The sequence below is a fragment of the Helianthus annuus genome, chromosome 17, assembly GCF_002127325.2.
Source record: "Helianthus annuus cultivar XRQ/B chromosome 17, HanXRQr2.0-SUNRISE, whole genome shotgun sequence".
Classification (NCBI taxonomy): Eukaryota; Viridiplantae; Streptophyta; class Magnoliopsida; order Asterales; family Asteraceae; genus Helianthus; species Helianthus annuus.
The window spans coordinates 106,358,120-106,378,498 of record NC_035449.2 but is presented as its reverse complement, the minus strand read 5'-3'; the positions used below and the strand labels follow the sequence as shown (position 1 = coordinate 106,378,498).

At 40.3% G+C, this 20,379-nt stretch overlaps 1 protein-coding gene across 1 annotated transcript; it reads left to right on the top strand.

Annotated features, from left to right (window-relative positions):
* Window positions 1-18,378: 18,378 nt before the first annotated feature.
* Window positions 18,379-19,422, top strand: LOC110924722. Its single transcript, XM_035986289.1, has one exon. The coding sequence runs from the start codon at window positions 18,379-18,381 to the stop codon at window positions 19,420-19,422; it is 1,044 nt and encodes a 347-aa protein (XP_035842182.1).
* Window positions 19,423-20,379: the final 957 nt, after the last annotated feature.

Sequence of the window (20,379 nt, the reverse complement as noted above, 5' to 3'; positions counted from 1 at the left end):
GAGGCTACCCATTTAAACCGTGGTTACCGGGAGTGCTTGCCCCCTCAGACGCATCAGCATGCTTGTCATTTGCCATGAATTGAGCCATTTCCGTAGGAATTCCTTCCATTACCTCGTCTAGACTATTCCCTTCAACCCCATCCGGTTTCCCAGCCCTAGTATCACTCTCTTCTCTATCTCCCGAATCAAGCACATCAAATGCATTTGACGTTTTAACCTGATTATCCTTTAAGCCCGCACGATCATCCTTTTTTGTACCCGACGTACTCGCTCCATTCTTATTCGGTTTTGGCCTGTATATGAACTTCGTTTTTTGTTTTTTATGCACTGTACCATATTTCGCTACTTTCCTTCTATCCGTGACAAACCCTTCATCATCAACTGTGACCTGCTTTACACTTGGTTCAGGTTTTTTCGGACAGTGTTGGTCGTTATGACCAAATATGCAGCATGATGAGCAACGTTGTGGCTTCCATTCATATCCAATTTTTATTTCTTCCATAATAAAACCCTCCTCATCCAGCTTCGGAATAGCGACTAGTATATGGTCTTTTAGCTCTTTATCCGCATTCACTTCAATTAACGCTCTAGCAAAACTACTCCTACCCCAACTGTTAGCGCACATGTCCGCCGTGTAACTATCCAATCTCTTAGGAACCCCAATTTTCGACGCTAGCAGACTTAGGCCATCATCCGTATAAATAGCTATAGGAACATTGTGAAGCTTAACCCACACAGGAACTGATTTAATCCCCTCCTTCTTTAAACTAGTAGACGTGGACCAAACATTAAGAAACAACGGCATTTTCCGAATTAACCACGGACCCTCTTCAAGCACTTTATTCATACCTTCTTTCGTGTTAAACTTGAAAAAGAAGAATCCCTCCGAGTTCATCATGATCTTATCAAAGCCAAACTTTACCCACACATTTTTAACATAATACTCAACAACCGGAAAAGGCAATCTATCACCCAAGAAATAACCAAATAGCACATTCTCAAATCTGTCTTGGACCTTCCTAACTACCTCTCTCGGAATAGCCACATCAGCTTCCTCATACGATTCCATAGATTCCATCTTCCTGAAATTGACTTCACTTTTGGACATAACATTAGACTTTAATTTTTCAGCGTAAGATACCGTTCCCTTACCTAAGTCACGCTTGTCCGACCCAAAAACATCACCTTGCGGTGGCTTATCTCTCGTTTCCGACTCAGGTTGAACATGCACCGTAATTTTCTGGAGTTCATCAATAACATTAAAGATCCTCGGTTCTTGATTATTAATAGTTACCACACCTCTCCTCGGAGCCATAGTTTTCCCATCTATTTTGAGAATCTTGCTACCCAGACCCGAAATAACTGAAGGCGGCTTCCCAAACAAATCCCTATGATCAGTATTCAGCGATGGAAATAGTTCATTAATATCAGGAGGTTTGGAATTCATATCTTCACAAATTTATCTCATGCACACGTAAAACCCTAATCAGCCGACAGAATAAACCCAAAACCCTAATCGGCCGACAACACAACTTCCAAAGAAAACCCTACTCGGCCGACAACACAACTTTCAAAGAAACAAGAGCTGAAATCCGATTACAAATCAAACCGTACTCCTCTAAACCCTAGAACAAAATCCTTAACCCTTAGTCGATTAAACTAATGTCATCAATCTAGCTAAGTTACTCTCAGTTAACCGCAATCAATGGCAACTAGTTTAATAAATTAGGGTTTCAGAGATTATTACTAAGGCGGCGATTTACGAGAACACAAAAAGAAACCCTAATTCTTAATTGATCCTTAATGCTAACGAGTTCGTTATAGTTTCTTGAAAGATCAAGATCTAATCACAGACTGTTATGCATAAGATCACAAGAAAAAAGTAGGGAAATCGAACACGAACAAGAATACCAAATCGCCTAGAGGAGAGAGAGAACACAGCCTTCCGTTTTCCGGGAAGTCCTCGTGAAACATGAAAGTATCAAGTAGGCACATGTGTTCCACCCCAAAACAGTTTGAAAACAGTAAAAGAGGGGGCTATGTACTCACCTGAGGGTGCTTAGAAGTCTTGAACAACAACCAAGCAAAGCTAGAGTGATCAGGAAATCAAACGGCACCCTATATAGGTAACTATGTAAATAACCGGACCTAAATCGGGAGATAGGATAGAATGAGGTTCTATAAATCAAACGAGTAATTAAACTCGTATGGTATGATTTAATAGACCTTACATTCTGATTGGAAAGTCTACCTAAGTGCTTTTGACCCGTTTCGACACATTATGGTAACATAAGCTACTATAAGGCGTCGTTAGCGTAAAACTATGTTCGGATGGTTAACTATGTGCTATGCCAAGTCTTACATGCCCAATTATCCCTAACCATGTTACTAAATCAGATTATATGTCAAAAATAAGTTCACATAGGCAAAATACGGATTTTAGCTTAAAAAGGGCATTTTGGTCATTTCCTATGGGCATACAAGCTAACTAGCAAATGACTAACCAATCCTATGTGATCATAAGGTATAACCTCAGTGGTTATTCCCTATGCAACTATGATCACTAACTAAGCTTGGTCGGATCCTAAAGATCGACCAAACAGGTCGGGTTCGAAAGTCTAAGCGGTTGTTTAGACCGCTTACCTTACGACCCTAAACAAGCACTAAACTAATAGTGTCGAGTTAAACATGTCAAAACATGTTTAACCTACTGATTTGGTATCAAAACAAAGTGTTTTGATACCCTAAAGTAGTTTCGTTGCAAAATGCGTGCTAAAACGCATTTTGACCGAAACTTTGACTCGACACTACACCTAGCGAACGTGGTAATCAGCGGGTATAATCACTAAGGATTATAACCAACGTGATTACAATCACGTTGCAAAGTTCAACCGAACTTTGCGTTGACCAAAGGCTGGTCAAACTGATAGTCAAACACTTGTTAAAGCCAGCTAATATTACTTGGGAAGGTGTTATTTAGACTAGAAAGCAAATAAAAGAATGAAAGAAGGCTCACCCAAGTCCTTGCTATCTTTTCTACAAAGAAGACAAGTCCCAATTCAGATTGAGAGAGCTCCAAAGCAGAAGTAGAGGAGAAATGAGAGGAATGAGCAAAGAATTGAGGAGGTTGGCTTGCTATTTATAGTTGTGTTGATGCTCTAGGATCATCACAAGTGTTTTGCTTGGCCATTAAGCAATAAATCACAACCATACATGTGTTAAAGCCAGCTAATATTACTTGGGAAGGTGTTAACTTGGCCACCACACAAAGAAAGTGCCAAAAACAGCCCCTGAAGTATCAACAGTTTGCTAAAATTAAGTTTCTGGTCGCTGGGCACCTGAGGCGGCCCGCATAAGAAATGGGGAAGGGCTTACGCGCCCCGCCTGAGGAAACTTTGACAGAAATGTCAAAACAGGTCCTTGCACTTCAGAAACTTGGATTTCGTCTGATTTTTGACACGTTTAAGCTCCGTTAACCTCATTTGAAGGCTCCAAAATGAAGTTAAAGTATTGGGAACTCAAAACATGCTCAAAAATATCTCGGATGTCGGTTCGTTTGGTCGTACAGTTGCGTTGTTCGGTTAATTACGACGGAAGTCGTAACGAACGCAAAAACGATCCAAATTGAGCGACGAATGGAATTTTATCATGCCAATCACTAAAATATAATATTTTAATGATTACATAAATTTTTGGAAGTCCGGATATATTCAGAACGTAAGATATGCGCGAAAATGCAAACTTGTGCACTTTTTGACGCTTTTAGTCCCTGAATGAGCATAAAGTTTATTTTAGCACACCGGACCCCTCAAAGCCTATTTCTAAGCTATGTAAAGGATATTTAAGGTGTGTTTAACTTATGGTCAAGTTCCGGATTGTTCATTACAGTACAAGTCGGCATACTTTCACAGTTTGTCGAATTTAATCCCTGTAAGCGAATAAACTTGATTTCGGCATACCAAACCATCTAAAACTTATTTCTAAGTTATGTAAAGGTTATTTAAGGTATGTTAAGCCTATGTCACTGTTCCGGAGTGTTTGTTGCACTAAACTTGTAACATTTGTGCTTGTAATCATTGTGAACAGTTCAATTATCATTAAAACAATGTTATTTTATCCCAATGATTGTTTGATTATGTTTTACATTTTTCATGTTTTGACTTTCGTTCAATTTCAAACTCTACAACGCTTTCTGGAGCATTATACGCAAACTGGTGCGTAAACGTACTCAGTTTAAAGCGACAAATACTCCGGAACATCAACACATACTCAACATACCTTAAATAACCTTTACATAACTTAGAAATAAGTTTTAAAGGCTTTGGTATGGCAAAAACAAGATAATTCGCTTACAGGGACTAAACTTGACAAACTGTAAAAGTATGCCAATTTGAACTGTAACGAACATTCCGGAACATGTCCATAAGTTAAACATACCATAAATATCCTTTACATAGCTTAGAAATAGGCTTTGAGGGGTTTGGTATGCTAAAATAAACTTTTGGGTCATTCAGGGACTAAAAGTGTCAAAAAGTGCACAAGTTTGCACTTTTGCGCATAACTTACGTTCTGAATACATCCGGACGTCCAAAAATTTATGTAAGCATCCTTATATTATGCCTTAGTGTTTGGCATGAGAAAAATCCATTCGTCGCGTCATTTGGATCGTCTTTCGCGCTTATGCGCATTCCGTCATAATTAAGCGAACATCGCGATCGTACGGCCAAACGAGCCAACATCCGGAACATTTTTGGGCATGTTTCATGTCCACAATGTTTAGGCATCATTTTGGGGCCTTAAAGATGGCTTTACAGGTCTTAAAAGGGCTGGAAATAGCTTAAAAACGCAACAGGGGCCAAATATGTAAATTCTGCAAGTGGTGCAGATCAGACGGGGCCAGGCGACCCGCGTAAGACCTGCACTCCCTTTCACGCGGGCCGCGTGAGGATGTCTGATAGAAAGATTTTGCATTTAATGCAAAATCTGGCCTTTTGTTCGATCAAGAGGCGATGCCTTTTCACCCAATGAAGGGCCAAGGGCCAAGTTCAGTGAATTTAACCACTGGACACATGTACGCACGAGATCAAGGCACGATATTCGATAAAACGATCCTAACGGTTCCACTTTTCCTATAAATACCCCCCCCCTTTTGTGTAAAAATCACAACAATCTGATCTTGAAGCTCTAAGTTGAAACCATTGTTTCATACCTGAGCTATTTGATCTAGATTAGCACTCGGGGACCCTCCGTAAGTCTTCTTTCGCTGTTTTATTCGCTTTTCGAGTCCGAAAGTCAACGTTTTGTTGACTTTCTGCATTGACCAGCTTATGGTCGATGCGAAGTTCATGGAACTTCATAACGTGAGCGTGATCACGATGGTTATGGTCCGTAGTGACCATACCTACTGATTACCCCGTTATCTAGGCTCAGTGACGAGTCGTAGTTTCGGCCAAAATGCGCATTCTTGCGTATTTTGTAACCAACTACTCGTGAGCATCAAAGCCGTTTGTTTTGATGCCAAACCTGTTTTCTAAACTTAGTTAAGCATGTTCTAACATGCTTAGCTCGTCACTTTTAGTTTAGTGCTTATATAGGGTCGTAAGGTAAGCGATCTAAACCATCGCTTATCCTTTCGAACCCGACCCATTTGGTCGGTCATTAGGACCTGACCAAACACATTAGGTGACCATAGCTATAACCTTCCGAGGTTATACCTTGTGGTCACGATGTTAGGCGTTCCAGACGCGTTCTACGCGAACGACGCGTTAGGGTGGCATAAGCTACCTCAACGGGTCGTGATGGACCGTAAGCACTTAGGTTAAGTTTCATTTTAGTATGTAGGCTTTGTTAAACCATATTACACGAGTCTCAATACTCGTTTGGTTTTCGAACCCGCGTACTGTCCGATCTTTCCGATTTGGTCCGGTATATTAACATAAGCTACCTATTAGGTGCCATTGATATCCCGTGATCTTTAACATTATCTGGTTATTATACAAGAACTCAAAGCAATCTCAGGTGAGTACATAGAACCCCTCTTTTACTGTTTTCCAAACTGTTTTGGGGTGAAACACATGTGCCTATCTGTTACTTTCATGCTTTCCATGTTTTCACATCATATGCCTGCTATGTATGCCCATTGTGTGCGTACTTAGTACATTTGATTTACATTACATTTCTGTTGCATATGTTTACTCAGCATATGGACACATTGAATTACATGAACATTTCTGTTGCATATGTTTACTCAGCATATGGACACATTGATTTACATGAACATTTCTGTTGCATATGTTTACTCAGCATATGGACACATTGATTTACATGAACATTTCTGCTTCGTATGTTTACTTAGCATACTTAGTACAATTGTTTACATCACATGCCTTCATTTTGTTATGACATTTGGTTTGTTTAACATGGGACAATACATTCATTAACATTAGCTACGCCGTTCGTTAGTAGGTAGTGGTACCATAGGAATTGACAACTCCCATTCCTGAAGTCCTGGGTTTGATAGGACTGGAAGGAGTGACCGAATTCGATATACATAACTTAGATGAACCTTTAATTTGTTTAAGGGTTTATCGCCACAGTCTCAAGGCTTGGATGTATGCATAGTTTACAATACCGCATAAATGTTAATATCAATAGAGCATGCATTTTCCGCGGAACATAACGTTGATTTAAACCACGTTTTACTTCAACGACTTGTTTTGTGCATATGGTTTAAGTTGATACATTTCGCTTACCATACATGATACATTTTGGGATGCACATTACCTGATTTACATTGAACATAAACACGTCGACATTGACATACACATTTGGTGGTTTACATTTGAACATAAACATTTGACATGGTTTACAATAACACTTGACATTTGGTTTACACATGAACAATTTACATGGTGGATTGGTTTGGGTAAATGATTTAAGTAACGTGGCATATGTAATATGATACAAACATGGTGGATACGCCGCTGGTACTTCCTATATATAAATGTTTGTATAATATTACATATCGTGGCGTTATCTAAGTCATTTCAGTTTAGACACATTACATTTTACATAAATAACATATTCTTCACAAGACATTATCTTCATAAACAACTTATCTTATTCAACTCATTTTACTTGGTTATTCGCTTAACCTTGCACTTATCTATACATATCGATTGATGTTATCGTTTTTCAAATGGTTTACAAAGCAAAACAAATTACAAGGTTCATGACTGACTGTTATTAAACATTTCTTTAAGCTCAAGTCATGAATCCCATTTTCGCAAAAACTATGTATCTCACAGGCATTTTTATGCTGACGTACCTACTTTCACATGTGTTTTCAGGAGCTGTTCCATAGGACGATGAACACGACACTAGGGCGGACCTGTGCCTTAGAGACTAAAAACTGAAGATAGAACTAGAATAACTGTGTTTTGAATTCTGTACTTCCTTTTAAGACAATGTAACACCCTTGTTTAATAAATAAAATGTAACTTTAATTTCCATGGTTGTATAACAATTAATTCTGTCCACAACACTCCCCGACGTTTTCCGCCGCGGTTGCATGTTATACGCGGTCGGGGTGTGACAGAAGAGTTGGTATCAGAGCCAATGGTTATAGGGAATTAGGTTATTAGTAATGCTTTGACCTAGACTATAACTCTCTAGGACCCTAACACAAGTTATCTTGTGTTTAGAGTTTAAAACATACACATCACCTATCCTTAGGTGATAACCACAACGGGAACTTCGGTTCCGAATCCGCTTTGAAAATTAATCATCTGTTCTAGGATGATTGATTACTAGGTTTTGAACCCTCTATTATAAGGTTTTGAACCCCTTTGGATTTTCAAAAATCCCGTCAAAGTGTTGGGTTAATAGTGTGAACACGTGCGAACTGGAAGGGTGAATGCCTGTACCCTGAGTTTTCTGTCTAAGGCTAGAGTGTTCGTACAAATCCACATAATCGGACCAGTCACTCTTACCTGGGAACTCTTGGGGTGAGTGTTCACTTATAGGCGAGCATGTCTTCGCGATACACTAATCCTGACCCATTTACTTTGACTAGACATTTCATGTCGCTTATTTGCTTTGCGATGCATAACCGTCATCTTTGCTTTTTATTGATTTTGCTTCATCTCATCCTCTTCATCCAATCATCTCACTCGTTTCATTTCATGTTTTTCTCTTCTAGAATGCCTCCTCGACGCGACAACCAGATAGCTACTGCCGAGCTGGCGGAGATTATTGCGCAGCAGATGGCTGCTCAATTTCCGAATCTCTTTGCTCAATGGAACCAGGCCAACAACAACAATGGTACATGCAAATACAAGGATTTTAACTCGGCTAAGCCACTCAAGTTTAGTGGTTCTGAGGGAGCAACTGGGCTTCTTCAGTGGTTCGAGAGCATCGAGAACACTTTTCGCCACGTGCAGTGTCCGGATAATCGCAAGGTCGAGTTTTCTTCAAGCGTGTTTCAGAAGAGGGCTCTAACATGGTGGAATGGGGTTATGAGAGATCAAGGTGCAGAAGTTGCTCTAGCTCAGTCATGGGCTGAACTGAGAGCCCTTATGATGAAGGAGTTTTGTCCTCGTCATGAACAACGAGCGTTGGAGAAAGAATTTGATGTTTTGAAGCAAGATAGTGGTGAGCACAGGGCTTATACAGATAGGTTTGAGGAGTTGAGTCTTCTTTGCCCAACTATGGTTACCCCACTCGACAAGGCTATCGAAAGGTACATCGACGGCCTGCCTGACTCAGTACAAGACATCCTTACTGGTAGCAACCCTACCACACTCCGTCAGGCAATCGAGTTATCAGCGACGTTGACTGAGTCACAGATCCGAAAGAATAAACTACACAGGAAGGGTGACAAGGGCAAGAAGCAGTCGGCTGACAAGGAGGATAGTAAGAAAGGTCAGAACAAGAAGGGAAAGGACTCTGTTTCCTCAAGGGGGTCAAGGAAGCGTAAGGCTTCCCAAAATTTTGCTGTGACTGCCCAAGCTAACCAGGCAGCTCCCAACCAGCCTCCAGCAAAGAAACCCTACTCAGGAAGTGCACCTTTGTGCAATCAATGCAACAGTCACCATCAGCCGCAATATCAGTGCCGTTTCTGTACTAACTGTGGGAAATCAGGTCATCTTGCCAATGTTTGTCGGTTTGCTCAGAACCGCGCAGTACAGAACCCTGCTCCACAAGTTGCTCAACAACAGGGTCAGGTTGCACGACCAAACTACCCACCAGGTGCATGTTATAATTGTGGGGATCTGACCCACTACAGAAATCGGTGTCCAAGACTAGTCAACCAGAACCAGAATGCAAACCAGAATCCGGCACCGACTCGAGGTCGAGTCTTTAACATGAATGCACAAGAAGCACAAGCAGACAACGAGGTGGTGAACGGTACGTTCTTTATTAATAATCAGCCAGCATCTGTTCTTTTTGATTCGGGTGCCGACAAGAGCTTTGTGTCATTGTCTTTTGAGACAATGCTTCGCGTGTCTAGAACGAAACTAGGTAAACCTTTGACAGTAGAGGTTGCCAGTGGTGAACCCATCGTTCTAAATTCTGTTCTGCGCAACTGCCAGTTGAATCTTTACGACCATATTTTTCCTATTGACCTCACGCCAATGCAACTTGGAAGCTTCGACGTTATAGTGGGAATGGATTGGTTATCCAAGCATCGCGCAGAGATAGTTTGTTCTGAGAAGATTGTTCGTGTGCCGCTGTCTACAGGCGAGATCCTACAGGTTCGTGGTGAGAAGCCTGCCGGTGGTCTCAAACTTATGTCTTGTTTTAAAGCACGGAAGTATCTGCGAAAGCACTACGTGGCTTTCCTAGCACATGTTACAGCAGATAAAGGCAAGGGTAAGACTATTTCAGATATTCCTGTCGTTCGGGATTATTCCGAAGTATTCCCTGAAGACTTACCTGGTCTACCTCCAGCACGCCAAGTCGAGTTTCGTATTGATCTCGTACCTGGTGCAAATCCCATTGCCAGAGCTCCATACCGTCTTGCACCGTCTGAGATGCAAGAATTATCTAAACAGCTTCAGGAGCTCTCCGACAAAGGTTTTATCCGTCCTAGCTTTTCACCTTGGGGTGCTCCCGTTCTTTTTGTAAAGAAGAAGGATGGATCTTTTAGGATGTGTATCGATTATCGTGAGCTTAACAAGCTCACCATCAAAAATCGATATCCCCTACCTCGCATTGATGATCTCTTTGATCAATTACAAGGCGCTTTTTATTTTTCAAAGATCGATCTACGATCTGGATATCATCAGCTCCGTGTGCATGAAGAAGATATTCCAAAGACAGCGTTCCGTACTCGTTATGGACATTACGAGTTCACAGTCATGCCATTCGGTTTGACTAATGCTCCTGCTGTTTTCATGGACTTAATGAATAGGGTCTGCAAGCCTTATTTAGATAAGTTCATCATTGTTTTCATTGACGACATTTTGATATATTCTAAGACGCGAGCTAATCATGAGCAACATCTCCGTCTTACTTTGGAACTCCTAAAGAAAGAACAACTTTTCGCCAAATTCTCTAAATGTGAATTCTGGCTTAAAGAGGTTCAATTCTTAGGACATATTGTCAACGAACAAGGTATTCATGTAGATCCCTCCAAGATCAGTGCGATTAAGGATTGGGATACACCTACTACCCCTACTGAAGTTCGTTCTTTTCTTGGTCTAGCGGGTTATTACCGCCGCTTCATAGAAAATTTCTCGAAGATTGCAGTTCCTCTAACTGCTCTAACTCAGAAGAACAAGCCATTTGATTGGGGAGTCAAACAAGAGGAAGCATTTCAGACCTTGAAACAAAAGCTTTGCGACGCACCTGTCCTAACATTGCCTGAGGGCAATGATGATTTCGTCGTTTATTGTGACGCATCTAAATTAGGTCTCGGCTGCGTCCTAATGCAAAGAAACAAGGTCATAGCATACGCATCAAGACAGTTGAAGATACATGAGAGGAACTACACCACTCATGATCTTGAGTTGGGTGCAGTGGTCTTCGCTCTCAAAATCTGGAGACACTATTTGTACGGCACAAAATGTGTGGTTTTCACAGACCACAAAAGTCTTCAGCATATCTTCAATCAAAAAGAGCTCAACATGAGACAACGGCGTTGGGTTGAACTTCTAAACGACTACGACTGCGAGATTCGCTACCATCCTGGTAAGGCGAATGTCGTAGCCGATGCATTGAGTCGCAAGGAACGTACTAAGCTTCATTGTGTACGTGTCTAGTCTGTTATTCAAACCGATATCCAAGCCCGTATTTCTCAGGCTCAACAAGCTTGTGTTTTTTTTTTGGGTAAAGGGTTACCCCGGTAAATTTTATAAATAACCAATAAGAACAAAGCATGTGCCTGACATAGCACACGCAACTAGCCCCGGCATACCAAGACTAGGCAACAAGAAAACAAGACCAACATCAACGTACAACCAAAAGACGACACACAGCCCAAAACACTACCAATAAAACAAACAATTACTACCAAACGGACAACACAAAATCTTGGTCCTTAGCCCGGGTCTTCATCCGATGCCCTACACAGGTTCTGCCACTTTGTGAGCGTCCTTTGGTAATCCAAATCTCCTTTGTAAACGAAACCCATTAGCCTGAGCCGGACAATGTTTTTAATCTTCTCGGTTACCTGTTCCGCCGTGCACTCCTTTGACGTAAACAACCGATTATTCCGCTCTTGCCATATGTAATAAGATGAGGCCGATATTGCTAGCTTACACACGATGTGTTTGAACCTTTTGGAATCCGAATAGCGTTCCATCCAAACCGCAATCGAAGTCCAAGAATCATTAACGTTTTCCAAATCCACCAACATCCTTATGTTCGACCAGACTTGAGAAGCAAAACCACACACGAAAAATAAATGATCTCTAGAATCCGTACCATGTTTACAATGAGGCCGATATTGCTAGCTTACACACGAAAAATAAACCACAACAAGCTTGTGTTTCACAAGGCTTGATGGATAAGGAATTTCCTTATCACATAACACCTGCTCTTGAATTAAAAGACAATGGATCGTACTATTTCATGGACCGTTTGTGGGTCCCAAGCCAAGATGATCTTCGTACCTTGCTTATGGATGAAGCCCATAAGTCTCGTTATTCCATTCATCCTGGCTCAGATAAGATGTATAAGGATCTTCGTATTCAGTATTGGTGGCCTGGTATGAAGAAAGACATTGCCTTATACATATCCAAATGCCTTACTTGCCTTAAGGTTAAGGCTGAACATCAGCGTCCTTCTGGTTTATTGGAGCAACCAGAGATCCCAGTTTGGAAATGGGAAAACATTACTATGGATCTCATTACCAAACTCCCGCACACAAAGAAAGGTCACGATGCCATCTGGGTAGTCGTTGATCGTCTTACAAAGTCAGCGCATTTCTTGCCAATCCGTGAGGATTTTTCGGCTGACAAACTTGCTCAAATCTACGTGGATGAAATTGTAGCTAGACATGGTGTTCCTTTGAGCATCATTTCTGACAGAGATGCTCGTTTCACTTCTCACTTTTGGAGAACCATGCAATCTGCTATGGGGTCCCAACTTAATCTGAGCACAGCTTATCATCCGCAAACGGATGGTCAATCTGAAAGAACAATCCAGACACTGGAGGATATGCTTAGAGCTTGTGTGATCGACTTTGGTGGTAGTTGGGATTCACATCTTCCGTTGATTGAATTCTCCTACAACAACAGTTATCACTCCAGCATCAACATGGCTCCTTTCGAGGCTCTCTATGGTCGAAAATGTCGTTCACCAGTCTGCTGGAATGAGATCGGTGAGGCTCAGCTTACTGGACCTGCCATCATTCTAGAGACAACAGAAAAGGTAAAGAAAGTACGTGATAACCTTCAGACAGCTAGAAGCCGTCAGAAGAATTACGCGGACCTAAAACGCAAACCCTTGGATTTTCAAGTCGGTGATCGAGTATTACTTAAGGTCTCACCTTGGAAAGGTGTGATCAGATTTGGAAAGAAAGGAAAACTTGCACCTAGATATGTTGGACCATTCAAGATCGTCGAAAGAATCGGCAAGGTAGCCTACAGACTTGAGTTGCCTCCTGAACTTGGAAATGTTCATCCAACTTTTCACGTGTCCAATCTCAAGAGGTGTTTAGCTGATGAGAACCTCCACATACCGCTTGACGAAATTCGTGTTGATAAAACTCTGAAGTTTGTCGAGAAACCAGTGGAAATCATGGAACGTGAAGTCAAGTGGCTTAAACGCAAGCGCATTCCTTTGGTCAAGGTTCGTTGGGAATCTAAGCGTGGACCCGAGTTTACTTGGGAACGTGAGGATCAAATGAAGGCAAAATATCCGCATCTTTTTCAATCAGTTTCCTCTAAATAAATTTCGGGACGAAATTTCCACAAGTAGGGGAGACTGTAACATTTGTGCTTGTAATCATTGTGAACAGTTCAATTATCAATAAAACAATGTTATTTTATCCCAATGATTGTTTGATTATGTTTTACATTTTTCATGTTTTGACTTTCGTTCAATTTCAAACTCTACAACGCTTTCTGGAGCATTATACGCAAACTGGTGCGTAAACGTACTCAGTTTAAAGCGACAAATACTCCGGAACATCAATACATACTCAACATACCTTAAATAACCTTTACATAACTTAGAAATAAGTTTTAAAGGCTTTGGTATGGCAAAAACAAGATAATTCGCTTACAGGGACTAAACTTGACAAACTGTAAAAGTATGCCAATTTGAACTGTAACGAACATTCCGGAACATGTCCATAAGTTAAACATACCATAAATATCCTTTACATAGCTTAGAAATAGGCTTTGATGGGTTTGGTATGCTAAAATAAACTTTTGGGTCATTCAGGGACTAAAAGTGTCAAAAAGTGCACAAGTTTGCACTTTTGCGCATAACTTACGTTCTGAATACATCCGGACATCCAAAAATTTATGTAAGCATCCTTATATTATGCCTTAGTGCTTGGCATGAGAAAAATCCATTCGTCGCGTCATTTGGATCGTCTTTCGCGCTTATGCGCATTCCGTCGTAATTAAGCGAACATCGCGATCGTACGGCCAAACGAGCCAACATCTGGAACATTTTTGGGCATGTTTCATGTCCACAATGTTTAGGCATCATTTTGGGGCCTTAAAGATGGCTTTACAGGTCTTAAAAGGGCTGGAAATAGCTTAAAAACGCAACAGGGGCCAAATATGTAAATTCTGCAAGTGGTGCAGATCAGACGGGGCCAGGCGACCCGCGTAAGACCTGCACTCCCTTTCACGCGGGCTGCGTGAGGATGTCTGACAGAAAGATTTTGCATTTAATGCAAAATCTGGCCTTTCATTCGATCAAGAGGCGATGCCTTTTCACCCAATGAAGGGCCAAGGGCCAAGTTCAGTGAATTTAACCACTGGACACATGTACGCACGAGATCAAGGCACGATATTCGATAAAACGATCCTAACGGTTCCACTTTTCCTATAAATACCCCCCCCCCTTTTGTGTAAAAATCACAACAATCTGATCTTGAAGCTCTAAGTTGAAACCATTGTTTCATACCTGAGCTATTTGATCTAGATTAGCACTCGGGGACCCTCCGTAAGTCTTCTTTCGCTCTTTTATTCGCTTTTCGAGTCCGAAAGTCAACGTTTTGTTGACTTTCTGCATTGACCAGCTTATGGTCGATGCGAAGTTCATGGAACTTCATAACGTGAGCGTGATCACGATGGTTATGGTCCGTAGTGACCATACCTACTGATTACCCCGTTATCTAGGCTCAGTGACGAGTCGTAGTTTCGGCCAAAATGCGCATTCTTGCGTATTTTGTAACCAAACTACTCGTGAGCATCAAAGCCGTTTGTTTTGATGCCAAACCTGTTTTCTAAACTTAGTTAAGCATGTTCTAACATGCTTAGCTCGTCACTTTTAGTTTAGTGCTTATATAGGGTCGTAAGGTAAGCGATCTAAACCATCGCTTATCCTTTCGAACCCGACCCATTTGGTCGGTCATTAGGACCTGACCAAACACATTAGGTGACCATAGCTATAACCTTCCGAGGTTATACCTTGTGGTCACGATGTTAGGCGTTCCAGACGCGTTCTACGCGAACGACGCGTTAGGGTGGCATAAGCTACCTCAACGGGTCGTGATGGACCGTAAGCACTTAGGTTAAGTTTCATTTTAGTATGTAGGCTTTGTTAAACCATATTACACGAGTCTCAATACTCGTTTGGTTTTCGAACCCGCGTACTGTCCGATCTTTCCGATTTGGTCCGGTATATTAACATAAGCTACCTATTAGGTGCCGTTGATATCCCGTGATCTTTAACATTATCTGGTTATTATACAAGAACTCAAAGCAATCTCAGGTGAGTACATAGAACCCCTCTTTTACTGTTTTCCAAACTGTTTTGGGGTGAAACACATGTGCCTATCTGTTACTTTCATGCTTTCCATGTTTTCACATCATATGCCTGCTATGTTGTTAGTACATTATAGTACACGATTTCATTACATTTCATGCTATGTATGCCCATTGTGTGCGTACTTAGTACATTTGATTTACATTACATTTCTATTGCATATGTTTACTCAGCATATGGACACATTGAATTACATGAACATTTCTGTTGCATATGTTTACTCAGCATATGGACACATTGATTTACATGAACATTTCTGTTGCATATGTTTACTCAGCATATGGACACATTGATTTACATGAACATTTCTGCTTCGTATGTTTACTTAGCATACTTAGTACAATTGTTTACATCACATGCCTTCATTTTGTTATGACATTTGGTTTGTTTAACATGGGACAATACATTCATTAACATTAGCTACGCCGTTCGTTAGTAGGTAGTGGTACCATAGGAATTGACAACTCCCATTCCTGAAGTCCTGGGTTTGATAGGACTGGAAGGAGTGACTGAATTCGATATACATAACTTAGATGAACCTTTAATTTGTTTAAGGGTTTATCGCCACAGTCTCAAGGCTTGGATGTATGCATAGTTTACAATACCGCATAAATGTTAATATCAATAGAGCATGCATTTTCCGCGGAACATAACGTTGATTTAAACCACGTTTTACTTCAACGACTTGTTTTGTGCATATGGTTTAAGTTGATACATTTCGCTTACCATACATGATACATTTTGGGATGCACATTACCTGATTTACATTGAACATAAACACGTCGACATTGACATACACATTTGGTGGTTTACATTTGAACATAAACATTTGACATGGTTTACAATAACACTTGACATTTGGTTTACACATGAACAATTTACATGGTGGATTGGTTTGGGTAAATGATTTAAGTAACGTGGCATATGTAATATGATACAAACATGGTGGATACGCCGCTGGTACTTCCTATATATAAATGTTTGTATAATATTACATATCGTGGCGTTATCTAAGTCATTTCAGTTTAGACACATTACATTTTACATAAATAACATATTCTTCACAAGACATTATCTTCATAAACAACTTATCTTATTCAACTCATTTTACTTGGTTATTCGTTTAACCTTGCACTTATCTATACATATCGATTGATGTTATCGTTTTTCAAATGGTTTACAAAGCAAAACAAATTACAAGGTTCATGACTGACTGTTATTAAACATTTCTTTAAGCTCAAGTCATGAATCCCATTTTCGCAAAAACTATTTATCTCACAGGCATTTTTATGCTGACGTACCTACTTTCACATGTGTTTTCAGGAGCTGTTCCATAGGACGATGAACACGACACTAGGGCGGACCTGTGCCTTAGAGACTAAAAACTGAAGATAGAACTAGAATAACTGTGTTTTGAATTCTGTACTTCCTTTTAAGACAATGTAACACCCTTGTTTAATAAATAAAATGTAACTTTATTTTCCATGGTTGTATAACAATTAATTCTGTCCACAACACTCCCCGACGTTTTCCGCCGCGGTTGCATGTTATACGCGGTCGGGGTGTGACAAAACTGGCTATATTTACGCATCAGATCGCGTATAACCTTCTAGAAAGCGATTTAAAGCCCGAAATCAAACAAGAATTGATATGTGCAAACGATACACATATTTTCACAAATCCCAAGTATGAAACACAAAATTCCATTGGTTTGGCATTTGTTTGATGGTCACAGTGACACAGGTGTCACAGTCTCCCCTACTTTAGGAAATTTCGTCCCGAAATTTATTCGTAGGAGTCTGTCTGTGACTTTGTGTCAAATAACCACTAGAGATATGCAAGGCATAATCCTATCATTTCCTTAACAGACATTCTTCAGAAACGAAAATGAATGGACGGAGTCATTTCAACTGACGCTTCCTCAGAAACGGAAATGAAAAGGATAATCAAACGGATATTCATTTCCTTCAATGGATATTCTTCAGAAACGAAAATGAACAAACGGAGTCATTTTCAACAGATGCTTCCTCAGAATCGGAAATGAAAAGGATAATCAAACGGATATTCATTTCCTTCAATGGATATTCTTCAGAAACGAAAATGAACAAACGGAGTCATTTTCAACAGATGCTTCCTCAGAAACGGAAATGAAAAGGATAATTAAACGGATATTCATTTCCTTCAACGGATATTCTTCAGAAGCGAAAATGAATGGATGATCCATTTTCTTCAACGGATTCTTCATCAGAACGGAAATGAAGGATTAAACAAACGGATATTCATTTCCATCAACGGATATTCTTCAGAAGCGAAAATGAATGGATGATCCATTTTCCTCAACAGATTCTTCATCAGAACGGAAATGAAGGATTAAACAAATGGATATTCATTTCCGTCAACGGATATTCTTCAGAAGCGAAAATGAATGGATGATCCATTTTCCTCAACGGATACTTCATCAGAACGGAAATGAAGGATTAAACAAACGGATATTCATTTCCATCAACGGATATTCTACAGAAGCGAAAATGAATGGATGATCCATTTTCCTCAATGGATTCTTCATCAGAACGGAAATGAAGGATTAAACAAACGGATATTCATTTCCATCAACGGATATTCTTTTAGAAGTGAAAAATGAGTAGCTAGTTCATTTTTCTTCAACGGGTGCTTCATCAGAATTGGAAATGAACAGGGTTCACTCTAGATGTCACACCCCGACCACGTAAAACAACAAAACGTGGCGGAAACGTCGGGGAGTGTTGTAACAGAATCATTGTTTCACAACCATGGAATAAATAGTTTCGTTTTATTGAATTATTGAACTAAATGTTTTGATACAAATTAGATAAATACAACTATTGTGTCCCGAAATATGAAGGCGGGTTAGGCATTCGCAGGATTGGTGATGTTAATAAAGCGCTTATGATCTCTCACATTTGGAGCATTTTGGTTAAACGCGAATCCCTTTGGGTGGAGTGGGTTCACTCGTATAGGCTGAAAGGGCATAGCTTTTGGACGTGTAAGGCTGTAGCGAACACATGTTGTAGTTGGAGGAAGTTATTACAGCTTAGGCCGTTAATCAGGAGCTATATTTGGTCTAACTTGGGCAATGGAAGCAAGACCTCGGCTTGGTTTGATTGGTGGAGCCATCTAGGTCCGCTTGGTAATTTCTTGACTCCAAGAATCATATCAAATGCAGGGTTTTCTATTAAATCCACAGTTCAAGATATTCGTGATAATGGTTCTTGGAGGTGGCCTGAAGCGTGGAGGGCTACGTATCCTGTCTTGATCCAGCTCGATAATATTCAGCTTCATCCTAGCCGTCCTGATAAGCTCTTGTGGAACGATGGTAATGACTTAGATGACTACTCTTCATCTCGGGCATGGCATTCTATTAGAGAGCGTGCTGAGGAAGTAGATTGGACAAAGCTAGTTTGGTTTAATCAATGTATTCCCAAGCATGCTTTTTTCACGTGGTTAGTCTTTCGTCGTAAGTTACTTACTCAAGATATAATTCTGCGGTGGGATTGGTCGAGAAGGAAAAATATGAATATGATGTGCTGTCTTATGTGTTATGAGAATAATGACTCTCATAATCATCTGTTCTTCGATTGCAATTACTCCACTCAAGTTTGGATAAAGGTGCGTGGCAAGGGGGGTATGAACACGGTCTCGCCAGAATGGGATCATATTGTTAGCTGGTTAGCGGCTCGTGCGTCTTCGAAGTCGGCTATTAACTTCATTAGTCGGCTCATAGTTGCAGCTTCGATCTACTTTGTTTGGCAGGAACGGAATGCTAGAATATTCAAGAACCAGACGAGACCCCCAGATGTTCTGAGTGACTTAATCGTGCAGACTGTTCGATATAAGCTTATGGGTGTTAAGTTCAAAGAGAGTTCTAATGTTCGAAGATTGCTGGAAGCTTGGGGGATTCACTCAACACGAATGGACGATGACGGAGGCTGATTAAGTTTTATGTTTTCCCTAGATAGTAGTCTAGTGGTCTTTTTGCTTTGTTGGTTTAGTTCTTGTGTTTTTCTGGACTTTACTCTCGTGGGGGCTGTCCCATGAGAGAACTAGTGTGGGCTTTTCCACGCTACTTGTGCTTGTTTGTTTGTTGATATATAGAATCACCGGGGTAAAATCCCTTTACCCAAAAAAAACTATTATCCTTCAAGTTTTAAAGTCGCTAAGGCCTTGTCCATTCCTATGTGAGAATACACCAATATCATCAATCAAGCATCATCAACTATTGTACCTGAAACACATGTGAAAATAGGTACGTCAGCATAAAAATGCCGGCGAGTACATAGGTTTTGTATGAGTTTCAGATTCATGGCTCGTTTTACCTATTGCAATACTTATTTAAAAAAAACCTTGTTTTGAAAAGTATAGTATTGCGACATAAATAACCAACTCAAATCAAATTGGTTATAATTTATAAAAATCTCGTAGCCATGATTCTTAACCCCAAAACATTTGTTTAATTAAATCCAGATTTGTAAATCGTTTATGGAATAAAAACTCGAATAGTATAATATATTGTTGGGAAAAAAAAACTTGTATTACAACTTTGTTTTGTTTACCATTGCCCAAGTGATCTAGACAACGCAACGATGTATAAAGTATTAAAAGCACTTATATATAGGAAGTACCAGCGGTGTATCCACCATGCTTTTAACACATTATACCCGCCCCGTTACCTAATCACTTCCCTAACCCAACGGTTCAAACAGATTCAAACAGTTCGTGTCAATCAACGGTTACAAACGGTTCACATAGTCAAATGGTTACAAACGGTTCACATAATCCAACGGATCATCTAGTCAACGGTTACAAACGGTTAACATAATCAACGGTTACTAACGGTTCACATAGTCAAATGGTTACCAATGGTTCATATGATCAAATGGTTACAACGGT